A 23,709-nucleotide genomic window follows, 5' to 3' on the forward strand; every position below is an offset into this window, starting at 1 on the left:
CCACCCATCCTCATGAACACTGAACTGCGTGTCCCAGCATTCACCCTCATCCTTCAGTGCATCCCATCTGACACACAAGGGCCTCTTGTGCTGTTGTCTCTGCAGTTTGTCCTCAGTGCAGCACACATGCTGTCCCCCAGAGCCCTGTGGGAGGGATTCCCTCACCTCCCATGATTTTCAGCATCCCTTGGGTAGGAAGGCAGGAGGAAAGGCTTCCCTCTGCCCTGTAGTGCTATGCTGAGCATTCCACAAACCCTGGTTGGTGCAAATGCCTCCCATCTGTTCTGTACCTGACCTGGGTGGGTCACGAGGTGCTCTAAAGGGTTCCAGAAACAATTTGAACATCATTGTGTTAAATCATAAGGTGCTCCTGTGAGGAACTCAGGGCATTGAAATACGGTGCAAAAATACTGCAATGCTGTTGCCCATACTCTTAATATGGCTTTTTGCCACCAAAAAAATAAAATCAAGCTGTAATCCTGTGTGCTGTGTCCTCCTCTCACCTGACCCAGGAAGCAGCCAGCCAAGCAGAAAATGCAGTTCTTCCCCAAGGATGAGCACACGGGGTGTCATTCCTTTTTGCATTCTCCTTTCACAAGGTGCATTCCTCCCTTCCTGGCCTCCTGCTCCTCACACCCTTCTCCACCTCCTCACCTGGACAAGCAGGTAAACTCAGAGGACAGAACATTCTCCGTGCCCTTCTCTGCCACTTCACCTCTGTTTGTTTGTTGTTTGTTTTTTCCTTTTCTCCCCTCCCACCTCCCCTAGAAAAAAGAGCCGGTGGCGCTGGCCAAGAAGACCAACAACACCTACAACATCGTTGGCACTACCTACGCCCTGAACATCTCCAAGGAGCCCGGCCTGCCCACCATCTCCAAGAGTGCAGCTGCCACAGCCACTGCCACCAGCGTGCCCCCCAAGCTGCCCCGCCTGGAGGAGAAGCTCCCCGAGAGCAAGAAGACCTACAACAGCGTCAGCAAGGTAGACAAGATGTCCCGCATCGTCTTCCCAGTGCTCTTTGCCATTTTCAACCTGGTCTACTGGGCCACCTATGTGAACCGGGAGTCAGCTATCAAGGGAATGATCCCCAAACAGTAAAACAGGTCACACAAACCTTCCATCTGTCAGCATCATCCCAGCAGGAATTCTCCAGGGCTTTCTTCTTTTCTTGTTTTGTTTAATTATTATTGTTCATTTGGTATTATGATTATGGTTATTATTATTATTATTATTATTATGTCACTCTTTTATAATGTAAACAAAACTGTGATTTTAATTTAATCCCATATATACTTTGGTTTCGTTTACTTTGATGATGAAAGCTAAAAAAAAAAAAATAATAAGGGATCATAACAAGTTGTGCCTCTAACATCTTAAGTCTGCTGTCACCCATCTGACCAAGTCCCCCTGTGCTGCCATCTCTCCTCTGCCACCTCCTGTGGTCCCCATGGTCTTCATGCCTCTGCCATTCCATGCTGTCCCCAGGGGCTCCTCCTCCTGCGAGATGGGCTGCCCTGGCACGGGGGATGCTCCTGGACACCTGGCTGCAGGCTGTGTCACTCGCTCAGCCAGGCTCCTCGTCAGTGCCTGGCACTTCCTGCTGGCTCCTGCACCTGGGCTGTGAGTGCAGGTGAGCTGGTCACCTATGGGGACAGGGGAGCAGCCTGGCCTGGGCCAGCTGGGGCAATCCTACCACTGCTGTGGAGCTACCCCAGAGCCTTTGGTGGCAGCATCTTGTAGGGACTGCAGGTCTTCTTCCTCTCTGTCTTCACCAAACCCAGCTGGTTTTGTCTCTCCAGACCAGAAAGGCCCTGTCTGGCTGGCATCCTGCACTCTTGGGGCAGCTTGTGTTAGCAGGAAGTGTGGTTCCCACCAGAGAAATCATTTTTCTCAGTCAGGAAGTCCAGGGAGAAGCTTTACAAAGCCTTGGAGGAGATGGCAGCTGTGGGGCTGCATGCACCCAGCATCAGGCCTGGCAACCACAGAGCTCCTGCTCAGGTGGATGGTCTGGCACTTTCTCTTATGGCCCCATCCACTCATCCTTCTTAGCAGATCCTCTGTCCCAGACCTCCTTCCAGCCTCCCCTTCACCTTCCTGTGGTTGCCCAGCAGCCCTCCTTGGTGTCTCACACCTGGGTTTAGGCAGGGCAGCTCCCTCCCCTCGGCTCTGATGGGGAGGAGCCCCGCCTGGGGCAGCCCAGCTCACGGCAAATCCCTGCTCCGGTGCAGGATGTTCCCTGTGGGACCTGCCACAGGGATGAGCCAGGGGATGGGTGGTCCCCAAGGCTCTCCCTGCCCCTGGTGATCTGGAGCATCCCCAGCCCCACGGGGAAACAGCAGGAGGGGCTCTTTGGAAGAGCAGGGTGACACTGATGTCCCACAGAGCCACCTGAGCCAGCTGCCATCCCACAGAGCAGCTGAGGCAAGGCCCAGTCTAACCCTGCACCCTCCTGCAAGGAAAGCCCTCCAGTGCCTTGGAGAGAGGCTTTTTCTCCCTTCCTGACCACCACAGTGCGCCCAAACCAGTGTTTGTCCCTTTCCCAGCAGCAGCACAAAGTGGGGCCAGCCAAGCCATCTGTCCATGGGCACACTGTCCATCCTGCAAGGAGGGACATCCTGTGCCTGGTGATTCCTTGGGGTGGCTTGGTCCTGCTGCCACAGAGGGGTGCACCCCCTCTTCCTTGGGCCTCCCTCTGCCCCCCAGAGCTGCCCCCAGTGTGTTTTGGGCTCATGCAGCCCAGCCAAGCCCCCAGCAGCCCCAGGGTGATGCCTTCAGCGTTGCTTTGAGCCCCTGTGCCAGGCTCAGCTTCCCCTGCCCCTGCAGGAGCAGGGCTGAGCACAAGGCACAGGCTTTTCCCCACCTGGAATATCCATGGGGGTGTCAGGATGGAGTGAGGAAGGCCAGGGCACTCTGTCCTGCAGTGGGTGGCACTGGTGCATGTCCTGCCTGTCCCTTACCAACCTCATGGCTCAGCAGCAGTGCAGTCACTCCCCCTGCCCACAGCTGAGATTTGCAGAGGAGTTTGGAGATGTTTAGCCCAGTAAAGGGTGTTGAGTCCACAAGCACATCCACGTGGCTGGCAACACTGGGGAGGAGGAACTAGAAACCCCCTCAAACTGCTGCTAAGGAAAGCAGCTCTGTCCACATCCTCTCTCACAGCTCGTGCACCCCAAGCCATGTCATTTCTACAGTGCCTTTCATCCCAGGGGCTCCCTGCTGGCTGGGAGGACCCAGGAGCTCTCCCACTGTCTGCAGCATCGGGCTGGGGGAGCAGAGGGGAGGGTGCAGCACCCCCAGCCCTTCTGCTGGGCAGGGAGGACATCCTGGCTCCTTTGGCACCTGGTTCTGCCTGCTGGGCCTGCAGCCACCCCACTGTGACCCCCCAGCTGCCCCATCCCTGCCTGGATGTGTCCCCAAGCCCCTCAACTCCCCAGGCAACCCCAACACTCCCCCAGCAGTGAGTTCCCTTCCTGCCACCCTTCTGCTCCCTGGGCTCTGCACTGGGAAGGGCTGCAGCTCCCTGGTTGGGAAACATTTTCTTAAATAAGCCAGATGAAGGGTGTCTCATGAAGCATTCGTGTCACTATAATCCTCAGGCCTAAGTGAATGGAATAGAAACTCTACAACAAGCAAAGCCAACACAATAAAATGGTCACAAAGAGAATGTTGTGTTTGCTAATGGAATTACAGCAAGTTTAAATGCTGCATCCAATGACTTAGCTGACTTAGCTGGCCCTGCTGCAGAGGTGGTTTCCTCTGGTAGCCTGGGAATGCCCCAAAATCCTTTTTCCCCAAGAGTCATGTCACTGTCTGTCAGTGCCTGCTTTGTAGAGCTCTCCATAAATTGTCACAGAATCACAGAATTAATTAGGTTGGAAAAGACCTTTAGGATCATCTAGTCCAACCTATGGCCTAACACCTCCTCATCAACTAAACCATGGCACTGAGTGCCACGTCCAGGCTTTTTTTAAATGTCCAGGGATGGTGGCTCCACCACCTCCCTGGGCAGATGATTCCAGTGCCCCATCACTCTTTCTGTGAAGAATTTCTTTCTAACATCTAACCTAAACTGCCCCTGGTGCAGCTCGAGGCTGTGTGCTCTGGTTGTGTCAGTGCTGCTGGAGAAAGAGCCCAGCCCCAGCTGAGCACAGGCACCTTTCAGGAGCTGTGCAGAGCGATGGGGGCAGCCCTGAGTCTCCTTTGCTCCAGGCTGAGCACCCCCAGCTCCCTCAGGGGTTCCTCACTCACAGGGTTTGTGTTCCCAGCCCCTCTCCAGCCTCGTTGCCTCCTCTGGACTCATTCAGGAATCTCCAAGTCCTTCCCAAGCTGAGGGGCCAGAGCTGGGCACATTCAGGTGTCAGCTCTTCCCATCAGCCCCAAGCACCCTGGGGCTGCCTTTTCTGCCTGCCCAGGGTCAGTGCTGTGGGGTGATGCCCAGGAGAGGGGCTGGACACAGCACTGGGGCAGCTCCTGAGCCTCCTCCCTCCCTCCTTCCTGCAGTGACCCAACCCCTCTCTCTGAACTGTCAGGGTGAATTCCTGCTGTCCCCATTCACAGGTGAATTCCTGCTGTCCCCATTCACAGGTGAATTCCTGCCTGTCCCTACCCACAGGTGAATTCCTGCTGTCCCTATTTACAGGTGAATTCCTGCCTGTCCCCATTCACAGGTGAATTCCAGCCTGTCCCCATTCACAGGTGAATTCCTGCTGTCCCCATTCACAGGTGAATTCCTGCCTGTCCCTATTAACAGGTGAATTCCAGCCTGTCCCTGCTCACTGGTGAATTCCTGCCTGTCCCTGCCCACAGGTGAATTCCTGCCTGTCCCTATTAACAGGTGAATTCCAGCCTGTCCCTGCTCACTGGTGAATTCCTGCCTGTCCCTGCCCACAGGTGAATTCCTGCCTGTCCCTATTTACAGGTGAATTCCTGTCTGTCCCTATTCACAGGTGAATTCCTGCCTGTCCCTATTAACAGGTGAATTCCTGCCTGTCCCTATTTACAGGTTAATTCCTGCCTGTCCCTATTAACAGGTGAATTCCTGTCTGTCCCTATTCACAGGTGAATTCCTGCCTGTCCCTATTTACAGGTTAATTCCTGCCTGTCCCTATTAACAGGTGAATTCCTGTCTGTCCCTATTTACAGGTGAATTCCTGCCTGTCCCCATTCACAGGTGAATTCCTGCTGTCCCCATTCACAGGTCAATTCCTGCCTGTCCCTGCCCTCCTGTCCCTGCCCAGGACAGTGACACTGATGTGGCTTGCCCGTGACACCCACCTGCTGGCCCTTCCCCAACCTGCCTTCCTGTGCCTGTGTGAGCAGCCTGGGAAGCCAAGTCTGTTCCCAACCAAAGGCTGGCATGGGCTCTGAGTGCCTTTGCCAGCTGGAAGCAGAAGTACCAGCATCCTTTGGTTAAAGACAACAAACCAAAGAGGATTTCTAGTTTGGCTTCCAAGCAGGAAAGCATTTTGGGAAGATAGTTATAAATAAGTGGTTTAACATCTCCTGCCAGCAGACATCACAGAGAAGATAATGTTCTTTTTTTATAAAACTGTCAGTGACTCAAATTAGGACTTTTCCCTCCCAGTTAACACGAGGCTGTTGATGGGGGCTTCTTCTAAGTGCTTGCCAGGCCAGAACTAATCCAGCATCAATTACTGCAGTTTTAGGCTTGCTGTGATAGCATAGAAGGGTTCCATTTTTATAGCTGATCTGTGTAGAAATCGATCTGTATAAGACCACTGATATCTAACCCACAGTTGTGCAGACAGTGGGCACTGTGAACCACAAGACTCCAGTATTTCTTTTCTTCTTGCAAGGCCCAAACTTCCCTGACTTGAAGAGACTCTCCCAGGCAGGGATTGGAAATCTTTTAGGGTGCTAAAAACGAGCTGTTGGTCTGCACTCTTGTTTTGCAGCTCACACCACCTGGAGAACACACAGTGCAGTCCCAGCCTGCAGCTTCGTTCCTGCTGGAAATGTCAGAGGGACATTTTGGCACTGGCAGCTTGCCCCTTCCCTCTTTTGAAACTGCACATGGGCAGAGAACTGAGCCTGGGGAGGCAGGGACAGCTCCTCTGGGGTCCCTCAGCAGGCAGGGACAGCAGATGTGGCCACTGAGAGCTCCACTTTGGTGTCAGCGTGGAGAACATCCCTGTGGGGTGACAGGAGAGGCCTGGGCAGAGGTGGTCCCTCAGTGCCACTGTTCTCCTCAGGGTCTGATGGAGTTTCCCTCACAGAAGGTCTTGAAAGCTTCTCAGACATCACCCAGTGTTGGGGTCTCTGCTGCCCACAGTGACCCCAAGGTGTGTTAGAAAGTCTCTTTTCCCAGCCTGGCACTGGAGAAGGAGTCAGGGCTCTTCATTTCTCAGTCTCAAGGTTGTTTATTGTTTCTTATTTATAAAATTCTTTCTCCTGCCCTGCTGAGATCCATCCAGCAGGGCAGTTCCAGGCACTCTGCCTGCCCCTGGGGCTGTGTTATGTCTTTATACTAAAAACTACATGTACAATGTTGACAATTGCTTCCCAATACCCATCACCTATGTTAGACACTGAGCTTCTACTCTAAACCAATCTGTGAGTGCCAACATCACAGCAGGAGATGGAGGCCAAGAAGAAGAAGGAGAAAGGCTGGACACACCCAGATCCCTCCATCTTGCCCCCTGAACCCCCATTCCAGAAACCCCAAAATCTACTTTTTCACTTTGTGATAAATTCACTATTATTCTACCTAAACTGTTGTGGCTTGCTGACCTTCATCTAAGGTTGGTAATTTGCTCCATGGGTCATAATCAAACCCACAGGTGTTTTGGGCTCCTTGCCAGGGTCTCTGAGCCCCCTGGCAGGGGTCCTGGCCATCCAGGACAGCCAGAGGGATGTGCTGGGTTCCCACAACCCAGCACTCAAGACAGAGCTTCCCTGCTCTCCTCTGTGCAGCCAGCTCAGCCTCAGCACAGCCCCCAGTGCTGGTCCCTGCAGCTCAGTGGCACTGGCAGGGTCCTGGCTGGTTTGCTGCAGGACATTCCTGTGTGAGCAGACCCCAGGCTTGCTGCTCCCAGGCACGAGATTGTCCCCAGCCTGTCCCTGCTGGCCCATCCTAGGGGCACCAGCTGCATCCATTTCTCATCCTTGATTTCTTCTGTCCATGTCTTGGATTCCTCTCAGCCAACCCTAGGGGGGGATCAATCCCATCCCAGAAGGGTTTCTCCTGCTGCAGGTCACCTCTCCCAGGAAGAGCCTCTGCTCTGCTGAGAGCCTCTCTGAGACCTTCAGAATCCTGCCAGGGAGTCCAGGAGAGCTCTGCAGCACACAGGGAGCCCTCCCTGCAGGTTTTCTTGGGAAGGGCTTGGCAGGGATGTGTTGGTGCTCCCCTTCCATGGTCCTGGGAGTTGTGCAGAGCTGCGCTGGGGCTGTCCCAGCACACAGGGTCAGGCCAGCCCCCACTCCAGGCCCTCTTCCCCAAATTTTATCCCTCCCTGGATAAAATCCATCCCACCTGTGTGGATTTTGCAGCCTGCAGAGAAACATCTCCAGGACTCCTGCTGAGGTTGGGGAGGGCCCAATCAGGGCAAAGGACACATTGATGGAAACATAAATGCTCTATTAATATTCAATAGGAAGAAAAAACACCCAAGCAACTCACCAATCCTCTCCACATCAAGCTAAACTACTTCTGAAGGCAGTTTTGGCAAGAGGCCACAGCACAGATGAGATTGATGGCTTCCAGGTATAAATATTTACTGTTTGACCTTGTTATTGTTCCATCAGCCAAAGGTTTTACATATTTATATATTAATATATATATATATACATAGGTGTGTGTGTGTATTTATGCTCACAAACTCTTTACATCTAAAAGTCAAACCTCTTTGTCTTTGAAAGCCAGAATGGCCACTTTTAATTCTTTTACTTCCCTCTCATTCATTCTCTTTGCTGAATCTTCTGGAATGAGCTGAACCCTCCCCACTGGGCTTTGGGAGGCAAGGGAGTAAAGGGAGCCAGGGAGAAGAGGCTGCCCCACTCTGGGGGCTCAGTGCAGGCTTGTTGCATGGAGCAGGGACTTGCTGTGACAGCATATCAGGGTTCCATTTTTATAGCTGATCTGTACAGAAATCCATCTGTATATGACCACTGAAAATCTAACCCACAGTGGTGCAGAGGGTGGGCACTGTGAACCTCAAGACTACGGGATTTCTTTTCTTTTATAAGAAAAGAAATTGTTATTTTCCTCAGTCCTTTTGTTCCTAAGTCCTTTTGTTCCTAGGTTTTCAGGAAAACTTAGTCCCCAGTGTCCCAGGTGCTCCAGCCCAGCCCTTGTCCTGCCCTGCCCATGGGGATGCTCCTGAGATGCCTTTGACAGCTGAGTGCTACCAAGCAATTGCTCCTCAGCCCCTGGCACAACCAGGGGAGTCTTCACCCTCAGTCTGCTCCAGCAGGAGCACAACACCTGGGGGGATCCACTCCAGCTGTCCCTGGCCAGAGGAACACCTTGGCCTCTCCTGCCTAGCTCAGGGCAGTGCTGGCACCTGGCCCCTGCTCATCCTCCTCCAGGTGGAAAGCAGGGATGCCTGAGGGTGTGAGCATGGTGGGAGGGCTGAGCAGGAGCTGCTCTCCTGATCTCAGCCCCAGCAGGACCACACCCAGGTGTTGGGTGGCCTGTGAGCAGTGGGGCTGTGCTCACAGCCCCTCACAGAGGCACCCAGCACCAGCTCCCCCAGCATCACCCCTGCCTCTCCCTGGCTCAGAGAAGCATTCAGTGAACTTGTAGCTCCTCTGTTCCCTCCTCTGCTGCTGGAGAGAGCTTGTGGCAGTCAGCAGGGAGGGCTTTGAGGTGTCCCAGCCAAGAGAATGAAGGCTGTCACCAGTTCTTGTCCTGGGTGTGTGCCTGCCTCATCACAGGAATCTCTGCTGCTTTACAGCCTTGGCTTTGAGCCGGTCCCAGCGCTGGGCTTCTCATCTTTCACCATGAGTGGGTGATGCTGGTTTTTGCTTGTGAAGCTCTAAGTTCTGGCTATTCTGTCCTGTTCTCTCCTGTCCTGCTCCTCCCTGTCCCAGTCCCTACCAGGGCAGATCTCTCCTGTTAAAAAAACTTTAAAACTTTACCAGTCCCTTCTGCCGAGAGAGGGAAGCCTGGTTTCACGTTTGCTGCACAAGCCAGGGAGCTCCCACAGTCTTTGAAGGCTCTTGGCTCTTCTCAGTGCTTCTTGAAGGCCCTGTCAGCTTGATGAGATCATTGGCTGGTGCTGCACTGTGAGCTGCACCCTGGCTCCCCTGAAAAGTCTGTCTGTGCCTCCTGTCTTTCTGCAAGGCACCCAGCAAATGTAACAGCAGACACACGTCAAATGATTTGATTTTTGCAAGAAAGCAGGGCCAGAGCTGGGAAACCTGAGTTTCTGCCACCCTGCCTTTGCCAGGCTGCATTCAGAGTGCAAGGGCTCCTCCCTGCTGTCACCAGGGAGTTTCTCAGCCCCCCCAGTCCTGCCAGGTGGCCTGGAGCATCCCCTTCACCCACCAGGCTGTCACTGTCACCGACCTGGGGACAGCTGCAGGCAAATGTCCTGCCTGAAGGGGAGGGCACCAGCTGCTCCTTTGGGCACAGAGGGTGGCAGCAGCACCACTCCAGGGCAGCCCATCCTGGCACAGAGCACACCCAGCACCCCAGAGAGCACCTCCATTGTCCCTGCCTCGGCTCCAGCCTGTGCCCAGCATTGTTGGCCATCCTCAGCTTTGTTTTCCATCTTGTGAGACTTTCTTTGCTCCACTATGAGAAAGGATCTAGCTGGCAGCAGTTTAATGCATGACAATCCTGTTATTACAGCTGTAAATAAATAACATCTACGGGGAAAAAAAAGCATTTTTAAAACTTTTTGTTGACTTTGTTTTCACTACTGAGTAGCTGGTAGCCACTTTCTTAAGGGATTTCTCATGGAAACTGTGACCTTTATTCTCTCTATTTCTCTCTCTCTCTCTCTTTCTTTCTGAGATTTTTTTCTGTGTTTCAAATGCTTTTTGGTGCAATGTTCAATGCCTGTTTGTATTTTTGAATTGTATTTTTCAACCTTTGCTGGAAAAAAGAAAAAAAAGGCCCATTCTAATTGGCAGGATTTTTAGTCCTGCCATTTTTTTCAGCTTTTAGCTTTTTCAGTAAGTCAAAGCAACAGAAAAATGCCTCAAAAATTACAGTGAAGTTCTGAGGAGAGATTAGAAAACATCAGAAACAAGAAGTACATGAGTAAGATCAGCAAGCTGAGTGGAGGAGGAGGAAGACTCTTGTGATACCTGCTAACCTCCTGATGTAGCACACAAGGTGGGACTAGACCTCTTCACTGAATAAATCACTCTGCTGTTCCACTCTACCCACTCTCTCGAACTCCGATCAAAATAAATAAAAATTCATATTTTAAAAAAAATCTGGTTTTTGTCATCATGGTTATTTTCCCCAGGTCTGGTTCTCAAAGCCAAACCCTCTGGGCTTTGGACCACCTGCCCATTTGGGGAGTTTGTCACACGGACAGGCAAACAAGCCATTAGAAAATAATATTCTGGGGAAAAGTAAAAACTTGAGAATATTTCCTGGTGGTACATTTAAAATGCTTTCCCTTCCAATGACAGGGGAGGGCACAAGGTTAATTAAGTCAGATTGTCTGGAAGGCAGGGTGGTGGTGATGTGAATGGTGGGAGAGGGGTCTGAGGTGCTTTGCCCTCCCCGTGGGTGACCCATGGTCAGACACTGCTGCTCCACGGAGCTTTTGGGCATTTCTCTGTGCACAACATGAACCAAACTTCTCCAGGGGCAAGGAGAAGAGACTTGGCCAGGACCTGAACTGCCAGAGGGCAGGGTTAGATGGGATTTGGGAGGGAATTCTTTCTGTAAGAGTGCTGAGACCCTGGCACATGGTACCCAGAGCAGCTGGGGCTGCCCCTGGATCCCTGGCAGTGCCCAAGGCCAGGCTGGGCAGGGCTGGGAGCAGCCTGGGACAGTGGAAGGTGTCCCTGCCCATGGCAGGGGTGGTGCTGGGTGGGCTTTCAGGTCCCTTTCAACCCAAATTGTCCATGGTTCAGACACCTTTCACAGAACCACAGAATAATGAGGTTGGAAGGGACCTCTAAGATCATCAAGCCCAGCCTATGCCCTCACACCTCAACTAAAGCACCAAGTGCCATGTCCAGTCTTTTTTAAACACTTCCAGAGATGGTGATTCTACTACCTCCCTGGGAAGAGCATCCTAGTACTTTATTATTCTTTTGGTGAAAAATTTCTTCAAGATATCCAGCCTATCCCTTCCCTGAGGCAGCTGAGACTGTGTCCTCTGGCTCTGTCAGAGACCAACCCCAGCTGTCTGCAGCCTCCCTTCAGGAAGGTGTAGACAGCAATAAGGTCACCTCTAAGGTCACCTCCTCTTCTCCAGGCTAAACAGCCCCAGTTCCTTCAAATGTTCCTCACAGGGCTTGTGTTTCCTGCAGGAGTTTTGACTGTGGCTCCCCTGTGGATATTAGATTTACACATGCTATATTTGATAGCACATGCCATGTCCCCCAGCCAGTGGGACGTGTTCTGTGTGTGGTGTGCTGAAAGAGCAGTTCAGGGTGTGGGGGCTTCATTTGAACACACTCCACTGCATCTCTTTGGAGCCATGAGCTGGTTTCCCCTACCTTTATATTTAGCAACTAATGGAAAGAAGGATTTTTCTCCCCATGTAGAAAGATCTGAAATTAAGTAAATCTCTCCAAATGCAAAATCACCTGCAAGAAATGCTGAAGTTCATCCTATTGCATTAAGCTTGAAACTCTCAGTGTTTCCATGGACCCTTTTCTGCATTTTTAGTCAAAATGTTGATGATTTATCCAAATCCAACACATCCAGTGAGGACTTCCCCCTCCCCCCAGCTACCACTGGGAAGTAGCAGGAGAAGAAAATAACTCCAGTGAGAGCATCAGTTGTTTTCCAGGCCTGGAGAGGGAATGAAACACTCTCCACCTTCCCTGGATTCCCTCAGCACCATCTGTATGCTGCAGCAGGGGCTTGCTGGCGGGACAAGATCTCCAAACATATTGCAACTTTGGACAAAAAAAAAAAAGAAAAAGAAAAAGAAAAAAGTTAGGCATTTGAATTTGCTGCATTCAGCTGAATCCTCCCTCTTCCTCTGAGATTCAGATGCCAGAGGAGGCTTGGGAGAGCTGGGGCTCACAGCTGCTGTGGCAGATGGAGTGTTATCATGGGGCTGAGCAGCACAGCCTGCATACTTATGGCTTCCTCAGGAAGGAGCAGGGCTTGTGGCCTCAGCAGGAGCAGCCCACCACTGTCTGAAAGCATAAAAACTCCAATCTGAAGTTTTCCTCCCTTTCCCCAGCACTCTGCCAGCCCCCCTGCCTGAGTCCTTCCCTAATCAAGACTGCACAGGGCTGGTCCCAGCCTGAAAAGATCTTCCTGACTCAGAAGACAAAAATAAACAGCGATGTGAAATGCTTCCTTGCATTATCACTTCTCTATTTGAACTTAGAACAAGGACCCTGAAGAGGAACAGAGTGTAATTGCAGTGTCCACAGAAAAGAAATAGTAATGAAAACAGACAGAGCTGGGAGAATTGGCAGAGAAGAGGCAGAGCTGAACAAGTATTTATTACCCCAGCACTTAGTGCACAGCCTGACAGGTGTCTCAGGAATGCAAGAGCTGGGCTCTATTATTAGGTGCTCATAGCACAGAAGTGCTCAGGGTGAGGGGAGGGCAGAACTGCTGACGTGTGGCTGCTGAGGGGCCAGGAGCTGAGAATTCCTCCTCCAGAGAGGCCAGGGGGGATGGCTCAGCCCCACATGAAGGAAAGGATCCCCTCTGGGGCATGGTGGTTTCCTTCTGCCTTCAGAAACATCTTCTGCAAACCTGGTCCTGGTGAGACGGGGCCAGGTCCCCAAAGCCAGCCCTCACACATTCTTCATGCCTTAGGATTTTATATTTTCATATGTTTGTAACCCTGCAGTTCTTTAGTGTATAACTCCAAACTCCACACACAGTGGGAGCTGCTGCTTTCCCCTTTTGGGCAGACACAACAATTCCTCTCCAGGCCTGGCAATCAAGGACACCTCACTGTCACAGACCCTGAGAGATGGAAACAAAAGTGAGCTGGGGGGAGCAAACTGGGGGTAAAAGACTTCATTACCTGAAGCTGGAATTGGAAGATTAACCCCCAATATGCAAATGAACCAAACTTATACAATGTGAAAACCTGTGTGTCACTGTCATATTTTCTGAAAAATTCCTTCACCAGGATTTCTTCTGCTGGGAAGCTGAGAAGCCTCAGAGAAAAAGAAAAACAATATTATCTCATTTGCTTCTCGTGTGTTTTGCTGCTTTGGAATGTGGCTGGAGATTGTTTATCCAACATGTGAATTGTTTTTACTTCAAAACCAATCACAGCCCGGCTGTGTTGGGACTCTGAGGAGTCAGTCACAAGTTTTTCAATTAGTATCTTGTTAAGCCTTCTGTAAGGATCCTTTCTCTATTCTTTAGTGTAGTTTAGTATAGCATTCTTTAATATAAGTACATAAAATAATAAATTAGCCTTCGAAGAACATGGAGTCAGATCCATCAATTCCTCCTTCATCCTGGGGACCCAGCAAATACCACACCTGTGACCTGCCATCCATTTTGGCTGTAGCCTCTGAGGGGGCTTTATCTGCCCAAAATGTACCTGAAGGCCCTTCAATAAATAGAACTGCTTTTATTCTCCTAATTTTGTGTGACCTCTGTTTTATGAAGCCCCATAAAGGCATGATTTAGGGTGGTACAATCAAAAATGCCAGCCCCAAGGCAGGGTTCCTCCTGCAGAAGGAGCTCTCTTCTCTTCCTTCCCCCCTGTGAGACAGGTGGGTCCAGCACTGCACTGCTCCCAGCTGCAGGGCTCTTCCCAGAACTATTGATGCTCAACGATTTTTGCCTTTATTTCTTTTGTATATTCCCTCTATTCTTTACACATGTATTTGTAGCCTGTTATTCATAGCTAGTTTTCCCTACCTTTATACCAGCCTGACAGGCAAAAAGACAAAACACGTTCCAAGGCTGAAAAAGAGCTCTTCATAAAAATATGTTTTTATATTTATAAATAATTTCTTAAATTTAAAAATATTTTTATAAATGAAGCTCAGTTTTCATGTGCAGGGGGAGGATTTAGAGAGGGGGAAATTACCTCACCTCTTATATCTCTAATTGGTGATTTTTATCAAATTAACTAATTTGATAAACTTATAAAACTGGAACTTTTGCTAATTTGCTAAACTTCTAAAACTGTATTCACCTTGTGAGGGGGGTGGGCATTTTGTGGATATTTTCCATATCTGTCCCTGGAGGCCCCCAATACAGACCAGCATTTATATTTATATTTATTCATATATATATTTATTTTTTTATTTATATTTTATATGTTATGATTTTATATATTAAATATTTTTATGTATATGTTATAATTTAGAATTTTACATTTTCTTTATATATTTACATTTTATATATTTATATATTCATATTTATATTTATATTTTACATTTATAATTATATATTTATATATAGATATATATGTATATATTTCTATTTTAGATTTTATAATTTTATATATTAAATATTTTATTTACATTTTATAATTTATAATTTTACATTTTATATTTATACATTTATATTTATAATTATAATTAAAATTTTGCATTTTATATTTATATATTTATATTTGTTTCTATTTCCTCCTATATCAATATTATCTCAAAAGCATGTTGTTTTATTTCAAGGTTCTTTCAGGCATCACTGTGGCTGTGTTGGCTGCCCTGTAAGCAAACACCTCTTTAATTCCACAGTTCCTCCTGACCCAAGGCATCCATCAGCAGCCTGTGAGTAGGAAAACACAGCTGGAGAGTTTGTGATCACCCCTGTGCACAGGGCAGGATTGTGCATTCCTGGGATCCATTCCCTCCCTGGCAGCTGGAGGTGGGAACAGTTCCTGTGGCTTTTCCTGTCCCCACCACGTCCCCTTCCCACCCTCAGGTGGGTGAGGGGAGAGCAGCAGCCAGAGCAGACCTGTGGGAAATGGATTTTGTAGGAAAATTCTCAAAACTTGACAGAAGGCTCACATAGTGTGCATCTGTATGCAAACCTTGAGATAAGAAATGCTGGCTTAGAAATGCCATGGGATGGGACAGACATTGCTGAGAGAGAAATGGAAATAGAAATAAGTTTCAAAGGATGGCCTTGCAAATAAGACTAGGTACTTAGAAGAAGTAGAACTATGGAAGATGTATTGTAGTAGGACCCATGAGGGATGGTTTTAGATGATTGGCTTTAAGGTATTTGCAGTATGGTGTGGCAAAAGCTGATGGGCCAAGAAACACTTATAGTGTTTTGTAATTAGGAAACAGTTGGCTTCTGATTGTGATGGCGTGAAGTATAACATCTGTATTGTCTCACCCTTCTCATGAGACTGAAAATAGAGTAAAAGGGTTTAAAACACCTCTCGGTTGCCCCGTGTCTGGGTCAGGAAAGGGTTTAATCCAACAGTCCCCCTCCATGGTGCCTCACAGACAGGGTGAGGTCCCCTTGTCCCCCCAGGCACAGCAGGGTGAGCAGGGCACCTCCTGAGCCTGCAATGCTGGGGGTGGGTGCCAACCAGGGCAGAACCCTTCACCCCACAGCCACAGGCACTGTCCCCATGGGCAGGGTCCAGCCCTGCTCTGACCCCAGGGAAAGGAGTGGGAATTCCCTCAGGTCTCCTCCTTGGACAGCTCTGCAGCATTTCCAGGAAAGCTGGTGTTCACCATGTGCTGCTGTGGGCCCTGCTGCAGGGGAGGAGTCCAGGGGGGGTTCAGGCCCCCCCTACACCTCACCCCAGTGCCACTGTCACATTTTCTGAAAAATCCCTTTGCTAGGATTCTTCTCCTGGGAAGCTGAGAAACCTCAGAGAGAAATGAAAACAAGAATTATCTGATTGCTTCTCCTGTGTTTGCTGCTTTGGAGATTTACCCACAAGTGAATGTTTGATTGGTTTCATACGAATTGTTTTAACTTAATGACCAATCATGGCCAGCCTGTGTCAGACTCTGAAAGGAGTCAGGAGTTTTTCATTAATATCTTGTTAAACCTTCTGTAAGTGTCCTTTCTCTATTCTTTAGTATAGCTTTAGTATAGCATTCTTTAATATGGTATAATATCATAAAATAATAAACCAGACTTCTAAGAACATGGAGTCAGATTCTCAATTCCTCCTTCATCCTGGGCACCCAGCAAATGCCACACCCCAGGGCTACAGAGGGTCCTGCACCGGGGATTTGGCACAGCCACAGGGGACAGGGGACAGCCTGGGGACAGCAGGGACCCTGGGCCAACAGAGCTGTGCCAACCCCATCACCAGCACATCTGGCAGGCAGAGAGAAAACCTCTCTGAAAAAACAGCCCTGGGGGGTTTTCCTCTGAAGGGGAGAAGGGCAGGGGCTGGCTGAGCATCAGGTACTTCATGAAAGCTCTTTGGGATGCCCCATAAATAGCAGAGGACGCAGTGGCAGCAGTGGTTTGAGAGAAGCAGGACTGCAGCAGGGATAGTCCAAGGACATCAGGGAGGACAGGCTGCTAGGAAAAAGCAGTATTTTGTTTATTACACAGATAGCACAGCTGGGAAAAGAAGCCAGGCTTTCTGGTCTATAAACCCTCCTTGGGATGTGGTGCTGGAAACTCCAGGCTCAGAGCTGAGAACTGGTCTAGGCTAAATCTGTTCATGAGGCAGTCAGAAGGCAAAGCTCCCAGCTCCCAGCAGAGTGGCAACTTGCTTGAAAAGAGAAAGGTGCTTCTTGGGATTTTGTGAAGAATGGGAGACAAAATAGTATTGCTGAGCTTCTCCAGGAAAAAACAAAAACAACAACCAAAAAAACAGGCATTGATCTGGATTTTTAAAAAGATACAGAAATCAGTATAACATAGAAAACTCCTCTAAAGTCAACATACAGTTTTCTCAGCATATTCAGGCTGTACACTGCCCAGAAGCCTGGGAGCAGTCAGTCTATGGTCTGACCCCAGCCCAGCCATACATCAGCCCAGAGCTGTGCTGGAAATGACCACAACTCACCAGCCCTTCTCTCAGCATCCCAAGGAAGCTGCTTAGGCTCCTCTTCTGATTTCTGGAGTGAATTTTTCATATCTATGGCTGCTGTAATCCCCAGTTTGCCTGTAAAACTAGCCTGTGCCTACTTACTGCTTTATTACACCCAGCATAAATCAGGAGGGGTGGTGAGACAGGACTGATAAGGAGGATTTATTATGCTTGAATAACCATCTATAACCACTCATTGCTGAGGGACTCCCCCTCCTCCCTCTGGAGAGCAGCTGCTGCCAAAGTCCTTGTCAAGTGTGAGCACGCAATCAGCTGGGACTGGGGAGCCTCACTCACATCCCCATCATGGGGAGAGGATTGGGTTCACCTCCCTGTGGTTACCACAGGATCACTGAATCAGGATCATCTCATTCCAACCCTCCACCATGGGCAGGAACACCTTCCACTGGAGCAGGGTGCTCAGAGCTCCATCCAGCCTCGCCCTGGACACTCCCCGGCATGGCAGTGACACAAAGGGAAGCATCTCTAAGCAACTTTCCCTGTCCCAGAGATGTAGAGGTTGATTTATAGGGGAAAAAGCCCTCGGGGGGGGGGGGTCTGTCACCACAGGTGTCCCAGGTAAGGAGCAGAGATGTGCAGAGCTCCCTGCTTGGGTAAGGATGCTCCAGAGCACATCGAGCTGCCCATGGGGGGCTCAGGGTGGCCAGAAGTTGCATTTCACCCACAGCAGCCACTCCTCTCCCTTTTGGGTGGCCATGTGTGCAAACCCAGGGCACTGGGAATATTTCTGTGTCTGCTCTGGGGTGCCCTGACCCCCAGGGCAGCACTGACTTTGGCCCTCACTCATGGAGAAAGTTTCCCAGACTTCAAGATAGGCTGGAATCCACAAAAGTGTGCAATAGATTATAGAGAGCAGTGTAGGTGTGTCACTTGGTGAGAAATTGAGGTTGTGGGATTTTTAGTGTGTTGTGGATGGAAGCAAGATGGAGGGCACAGGGTGTCATCCTGGGTTTCTTCTTCATGCTTCTTCCTCCTTCTTCTCCATGGGTTTGGGTGGCATTTTGTAATTGGGCAGAAAAGTCCCTATTTGGGGCTCTGTGGGATCAGTTATTGGGTTAAAAGGGAAAATAATCCAGGTGTCAGTTCTTAATTGGATGGTTTAGTCTTAAAAGACCTTGGAACAAGAGATTCTTGGCCATTTTGTGTAGGGGGATAGAGATAGTGTAGAAAGTAATCTCACCCCTAAGGAGCTGCAGCTGGGCCAATGATCAAAGATTAGGAGCAGGCCTGACTTTAACAGGCCACAGCTGTAACCAGTGAGAAGAAGATGCTATAAAAGAGTGGGGTGGGGTTGAGAAGGGAGCTGGAGTCACTTGGCTGCTGTGTGAAGAAAGAGTCAGTGCTCTGAGGAGCTGCCCATGAGAAACACCAAGCAGGTGTGAAACTCTTGTGACAAGGAGCACCAGTATGGAACCCCTGTGATAAGATGACAACAATTTTGTGCCTTCTAATGAAAAGCTGCTGAACTCACAGTAGTGAGACTGTTTTACTAATAAGATATAATTAACACCTGAGTCTCAACATGAACTGCTATCTCAAGTGCCTTCAATCCAGACCCAGAGAAACCCACAACTGGTACCCCCACAGCCAAGTAAGCAGTGTAGTGCAAACCTGGGGCTCAGCATCCCACTGGGAGCACCAGGGCCTGTCTGCTGGGCTCAGGAGGCAGCTGGGAGGAAAGTTCAGGGTGGAAATCAAGTCCAGCTGTCACAGGGCAGCTCTCCTGCAAGGGACGCAGAGAGGAGCTCAACACGTTCGGTGCCTTTTACAGAATTACTGCAGGGCAGCTGGGTGACATTTCCCTTCCCTTGCTAAGTTTAGAGAGTAATTGTTGTGCTGCTTGTTTGGGCTTTTTGCAGCCCTGCTGTCTGGGCACCTCATTTGCGTAATTTTTTCGGGTCCTGGCTAATAATGACGTCATGTCAGAGCAATTCATAATGCTGGACTGAGAGTGGGCTTTGTTGTCATGGTAACTTTTGATTTGGAGGCTTGCAGGAAGGAGACAGGTAAGTGCTTGAAATTGCCATATTTCAGCATGGTTTCAAATGCCTTGGACATCTGAGGCCCATTTTCCATAAATGAAATTTCAAGCCTTGTTGAAGTACTTTGTAAACAAAATTCATTTATTGCCTGAAGAAAATGGAGGGGAATTTAGTTGCAGAAAATACTTTTAGGACAAAAATTAAGGTTTCATGAAGCACTCTACAAAATAATGGGAGTTCAACAGAAGCAGAATGTGCTAATGCTGCTTTTTTCCCCAAACCCAGCCCTGGAGAGAAGGGATCCTTTCCCTGTGAGGTGACAAAGTCCAGTGGCTCTCAGGGCTGGTCCAGCAAGGCAACTTTAATGCTGGGGGAGGTAATGAGAGGGACAGAAACAGCTCTGATGGGAGCAGTTTCTAATTAGTTTCAAATGCATCCCCCACAAGTGTGCTCTGTTCTACCTAGTCTGAATCAATGAGCCTCTCTGTTCCCAAAATTTGGGTCAATGTGTACTATATTAGTCAAAATACTCTGGGAGCTGAGATATTCATTCAGAGCTGGATATCAACATGCTTGTTTGGAGCTGTGATTATGAGTGCTTGTGGCTTCTCTGGAAATCAAACAGGAGGGATGATCCCCTCTGGGTACAAGTTAGTCTGAGCTGGGAGGCCCTGGGCTTCTGAAGAAAGGTTCCCAGTTTGGAGAGGCTGTGTAAAATCAGCCAAAGCTGTACAGAGCTGATTTCCTCTCAGTAAGAGCCTGAATGAGGGATGTGGGACTCCAGGCAGCTCTTCAAAATGCAGTTTATTGTATCCAAGATGTTACAGCAGCCCAGGCTGACAGAGCCACACCTACAGCTGTCAGCTCCAGCTGCACACAAACCTGAAGACCTTTAATTTTGGTTACAAGGCATTATATACTTTGCTGTTCATTTTAATACATAACAACCAATCAATACTTTTTCTATTACCTACAGCCTATCACAACTACTATCATTACCATATTATGGTCAATACTATCCAATCACATGAGTTGGTATGCTTAAGCTTGAAGTCGTTTTTTCAGCTTTCTTGCAGTGGAAAATTCTTAGACCTTTTTTCTACTTGCCACATCAACATGTCTTGTTTGCCTGTGGAATCTTTCTGCTTGGTAAAAACACCTTTTTGTCTGTGCATCTTAATATATAACAACCAACCTTTACTATTATCTACAGCCTATCATAGTTACTATTAGCATATTATGGTCACTACTATCCAATCACATGAGTTATTATGTTACAGTTTAAGCTTAAAGTTGTTTTTTCAGTTTTCTTGCAGTGGAAAATTCTTAGACCTTTTTTTCTACTTGCCACATCAACATGTCTTGTTTGCTGTGGAATCTTTCTGCTTGGTGAAAATATCTTTTTGTTTGTGGCCAACTTATCCTTTGCTCTAAATCATAAAACCTCTTTCCAACTTGACATAATCTTTGCTTTCTTAGTTCTCCAGCAAGACTGGCTGAGCAATCCACAATTTACTCATATCTTATTCTTCTATATCAAAACCTGCTTCCATCTATTTCACTCTCAGGTTCTGCATTCAGAGAGCTTTCTGCCAAGCACACATAGCTGTGAAACTTTCCTGTCAAACTTTGATCCCTCCCCACACCTCTCCAAGTGAGAGCCAGTCTGGACCCAAAGGCATCCCATGGAAGGCAATGCTCAGCATTTGGCATCTGCACCCAGCAGGGCTCTGGTGCTGGAGCCTTTGGTTCTGCAGCCCCCTAAATGTTCTCCAAGGGGACATCCAGGGTCTGTGAGTGCAGCTCTTGGGCCAGCCACAGTGTGAAAGGAGAGGCTGGTGCATTGCTGTTACCAGGATCTGGGTTACAGCCTTTATCCAAGCCCTCATCAGCAGAATTTATATATTCCCCAGAAGTGTATGTTCCTCTTCCTTCCCCTTTCAGTGTCTCCCCTGAAGTGTCCTTCCATAATTTAGATATTCCCTTGAAGTGCCCTGTCTCTCCCTTTGCCTGGGACAGGGTGGCCACCTGGGGGATCTTCCCTCCAAAGCTCAAACAATCCCCTGGCACTTAAAACCATTGCATAGAAAATGTCATTTTCCTCAAGGCAGGTGGCAAAAGAAACTGTGTAAGCTCAGCTGCAACTGGTGGTTTTAGGGAGGGAGGGGGATAATGAGAGGAAATTAAGTGTTCAAAGTCAGTCTGGACAGGGCTTGGAGCAACCTGGTGTGATGGAAGGGGCTCCTGATGGAGCTAGATGGTCTCTAAGGTGCTCTCCAGCCCAACCCCTCCTGTGATTCTGTGACTTTGTGAAACCCAGGTGGGAATGCAGAAAGCCCCAGCCCAGGTGCAGCTCACTGAGCCCAGGCTCCAGGTGGGAATGTTTAGGTGGGGAATGCTCAAGCACAGGCGTGTCTGGAGAGGATTGTCTTGGGGGGGGTCAGGACCCTGCTCCAGCCCCAGGGCTGCTCAAAGCCTTTCCTGGGTGAAGGAGAGAGATTCCCCCAGCAGGATGGAGCATGGGGAGGGAGCTCTGGGGGCTGTGAGCCCAGGGCAGAGCAGCAAATTGGGGCTGAGCTTCCTGGGCTCACCAGGAGCCTGTCCCTGGTGTACAGCAAGGGCCTGAAATAGAAACATTTTGGGAAAAGCAGGAAAGGAGGGGGCTTGAATGGCTCCAACCCTTCTCCATGTGATTTTTCTCAAACCTTCAGAGCAGTTGTTGCTTCTTGTGGTGGCAGGAGCTATTCAGGGAATTTGAACTGAATTTTTGCACCATTTTGGGTGCCTGGAAATTGCATTTTTTTAAAGGAAATAAGTCATTTGCTGAAAACACACTGTCCTGCTATGCAAAGGAGAAAAGGCAGGTATCCCTGAAATTAACCCAATGCCTGTGCAAGTGTTTGCTGGGCTCCCAGTCTGCAGGCACTAAACTGGGAGAGCCCAAAGCCTTATCTCAAGAGTGTCTGATTGTTGACAGCACTCAAGCAGCAGATGCTTCCTGTGATCCTGGGCTCTGTGTCACTCTCATGCATCTCTCAGATCCTCAGCAGAGCTCTCTCCCAGCCCCCAGGGCTCTGTGCTGCACGGAGCTGCCTGGAGAAGCCCATCCTGGTGTTTAATTTTGGTCCCCTTCTGTTGGGGGGCCCTCACTGCTCCCTGGGGAGGGGAAGGAGGAGCTGAGCTCTTCTCCCTGGTGCCCAGTGGTGGGATGTGGTGGAGTGGCTCAAAGCTGTTCTAGGGGAGGTTCAGAGTGGACATGAGGAGGCATTTCTTGCAGAGTGGACATTAGGAAGCATTTTTTCCTTTCCAGAGGGAGTGGTCAAACACCGGAGCAGCCTTCCCGGAGAGCTGGTGGATGCCCCAAGCCTGTCAGTGTTTGAGAGCTGTTTGGACAATGCCCTTGATAATTATTTTCACTTTTGGTCAGCCTTGAAGTGGTCATGGAGTTGGACTAAAGGGTCATTGTTGGTGCCTTTGGACTGGAAATCTCTGATTATATTAACTCTTGGTGGGTTGTTCTATGACTTGGTCTTGGCCTCATTAGTGACCTCAGAAAGGAGTTGTCGCAGACACATTTTATGAGAAATCTTTTTGCCAGGATTTTTCCTCCTGAGAAGCTGAGAGGCCTCAGGAACAAAATGTAACCAATGGTTATCTGCTGCTGTGGAATGCAACAGGTGCATCTGGGATTGGCTCATGTGGTTGTTTCTAATCAATGGCCAATCACAGTCAGCCGGCTCAGACTCTCTGGTCAGTCACAAGATTTTATTATCATTCCATTCTTTTCCTTTCAAGCCTTCTGATAAAATCCTTTCTTCTATTCTTTAGTATAGTTTTAATATATCAATATAATATATATCATAAAATAATAAATCAGCCTTTTGAAACATGAAGTCAAGGTCCTCATCTCTTCCCTGGTCCTGAGACCCCTGTGAACACCATCACAAGGAGTTTATTGTTTTAATTATGGTATAAAACCCCCACTTTATTTAGCTTTGGGGGCTCTGGTTTTCCCTTCCATTCGATGTCTCCTTGCGTGCTTTCATTAAAAGAGAAGTTAACCCTTGGTCTGTGTCCATCCAGTGCCTGCCTCACACAATAACACACTTGGATTTTATGCACCATTTTAAAGAATCACAGAATGGTTTGGGTTGGAAGGGACCTGAAAGAACACCTAATTTCAATCCCTGTGGGCAGGGACACCTTCCACTAGAGCAGTTGTTATCCCAGAATTAAACATCTCAGTCATGGGGGCTGAGGGAGCCAAGGGCTCTGCACAGAGACATCCCCAGCTGAGAGCAGCCCCAGGCACGGGGAGAGCTCAGCCCTCCCTGCCTCTGACAGGCTGCACACCCACAGCCTGAGGCACTCCAGGGCTCCCTCAGCTCCTGGAAAGAGCTACAGGAGATCAGAGCTGGGTTTGGGTCATTCTCTCTTTGGTAGGAGCCTGCTGGAAGGGAATTGCCACAGGACAGAGTGAGGTGTCTGTGACTGGGGGCAGATGAGAGCTCCATGGGGCAGTGCCAGTGCCTGGAGGTGCTGTCCCTCTGCCCTGACCTGTTGGAATTCAGGACATTCCTCTGGCTGTCCTGGAT

General features: G+C 49.2%; 1 protein-coding gene across 5 annotated transcripts in view; it reads left to right on the forward strand.

The window, feature by feature from the left end:
• LOC136562453 (gamma-aminobutyric acid receptor subunit alpha-3-like) overlaps positions 1 to 10,406 on the forward strand; it is an 82,928-nt gene extending 72,522 nt beyond the window's left edge. For all 5 annotated transcript variants that reach the window (XM_066559291.1, XM_066559292.1, XM_066559290.1 and 2 more), the window contains one exon: positions 769 to 10,406. In XM_066559291.1, the coding sequence (XP_066415388.1) occupies positions 769 to 1,098 (330 nt within the window). In that variant the 3' untranslated portion in view covers positions 1,099 to 10,406. The remainder of the gene's footprint in view (positions 1 to 768) is intronic.
• The last annotated feature ends 13,303 nt before the right edge of the window (positions 10,407 to 23,709 follow it).

Source organism: Molothrus aeneus, chromosome 14 (genome assembly GCF_037042795.1).
Source record: "Molothrus aeneus isolate 106 chromosome 14, BPBGC_Maene_1.0, whole genome shotgun sequence".
NCBI classification, from domain to species: domain Eukaryota; kingdom Metazoa; phylum Chordata; class Aves; order Passeriformes; family Icteridae; genus Molothrus; species Molothrus aeneus.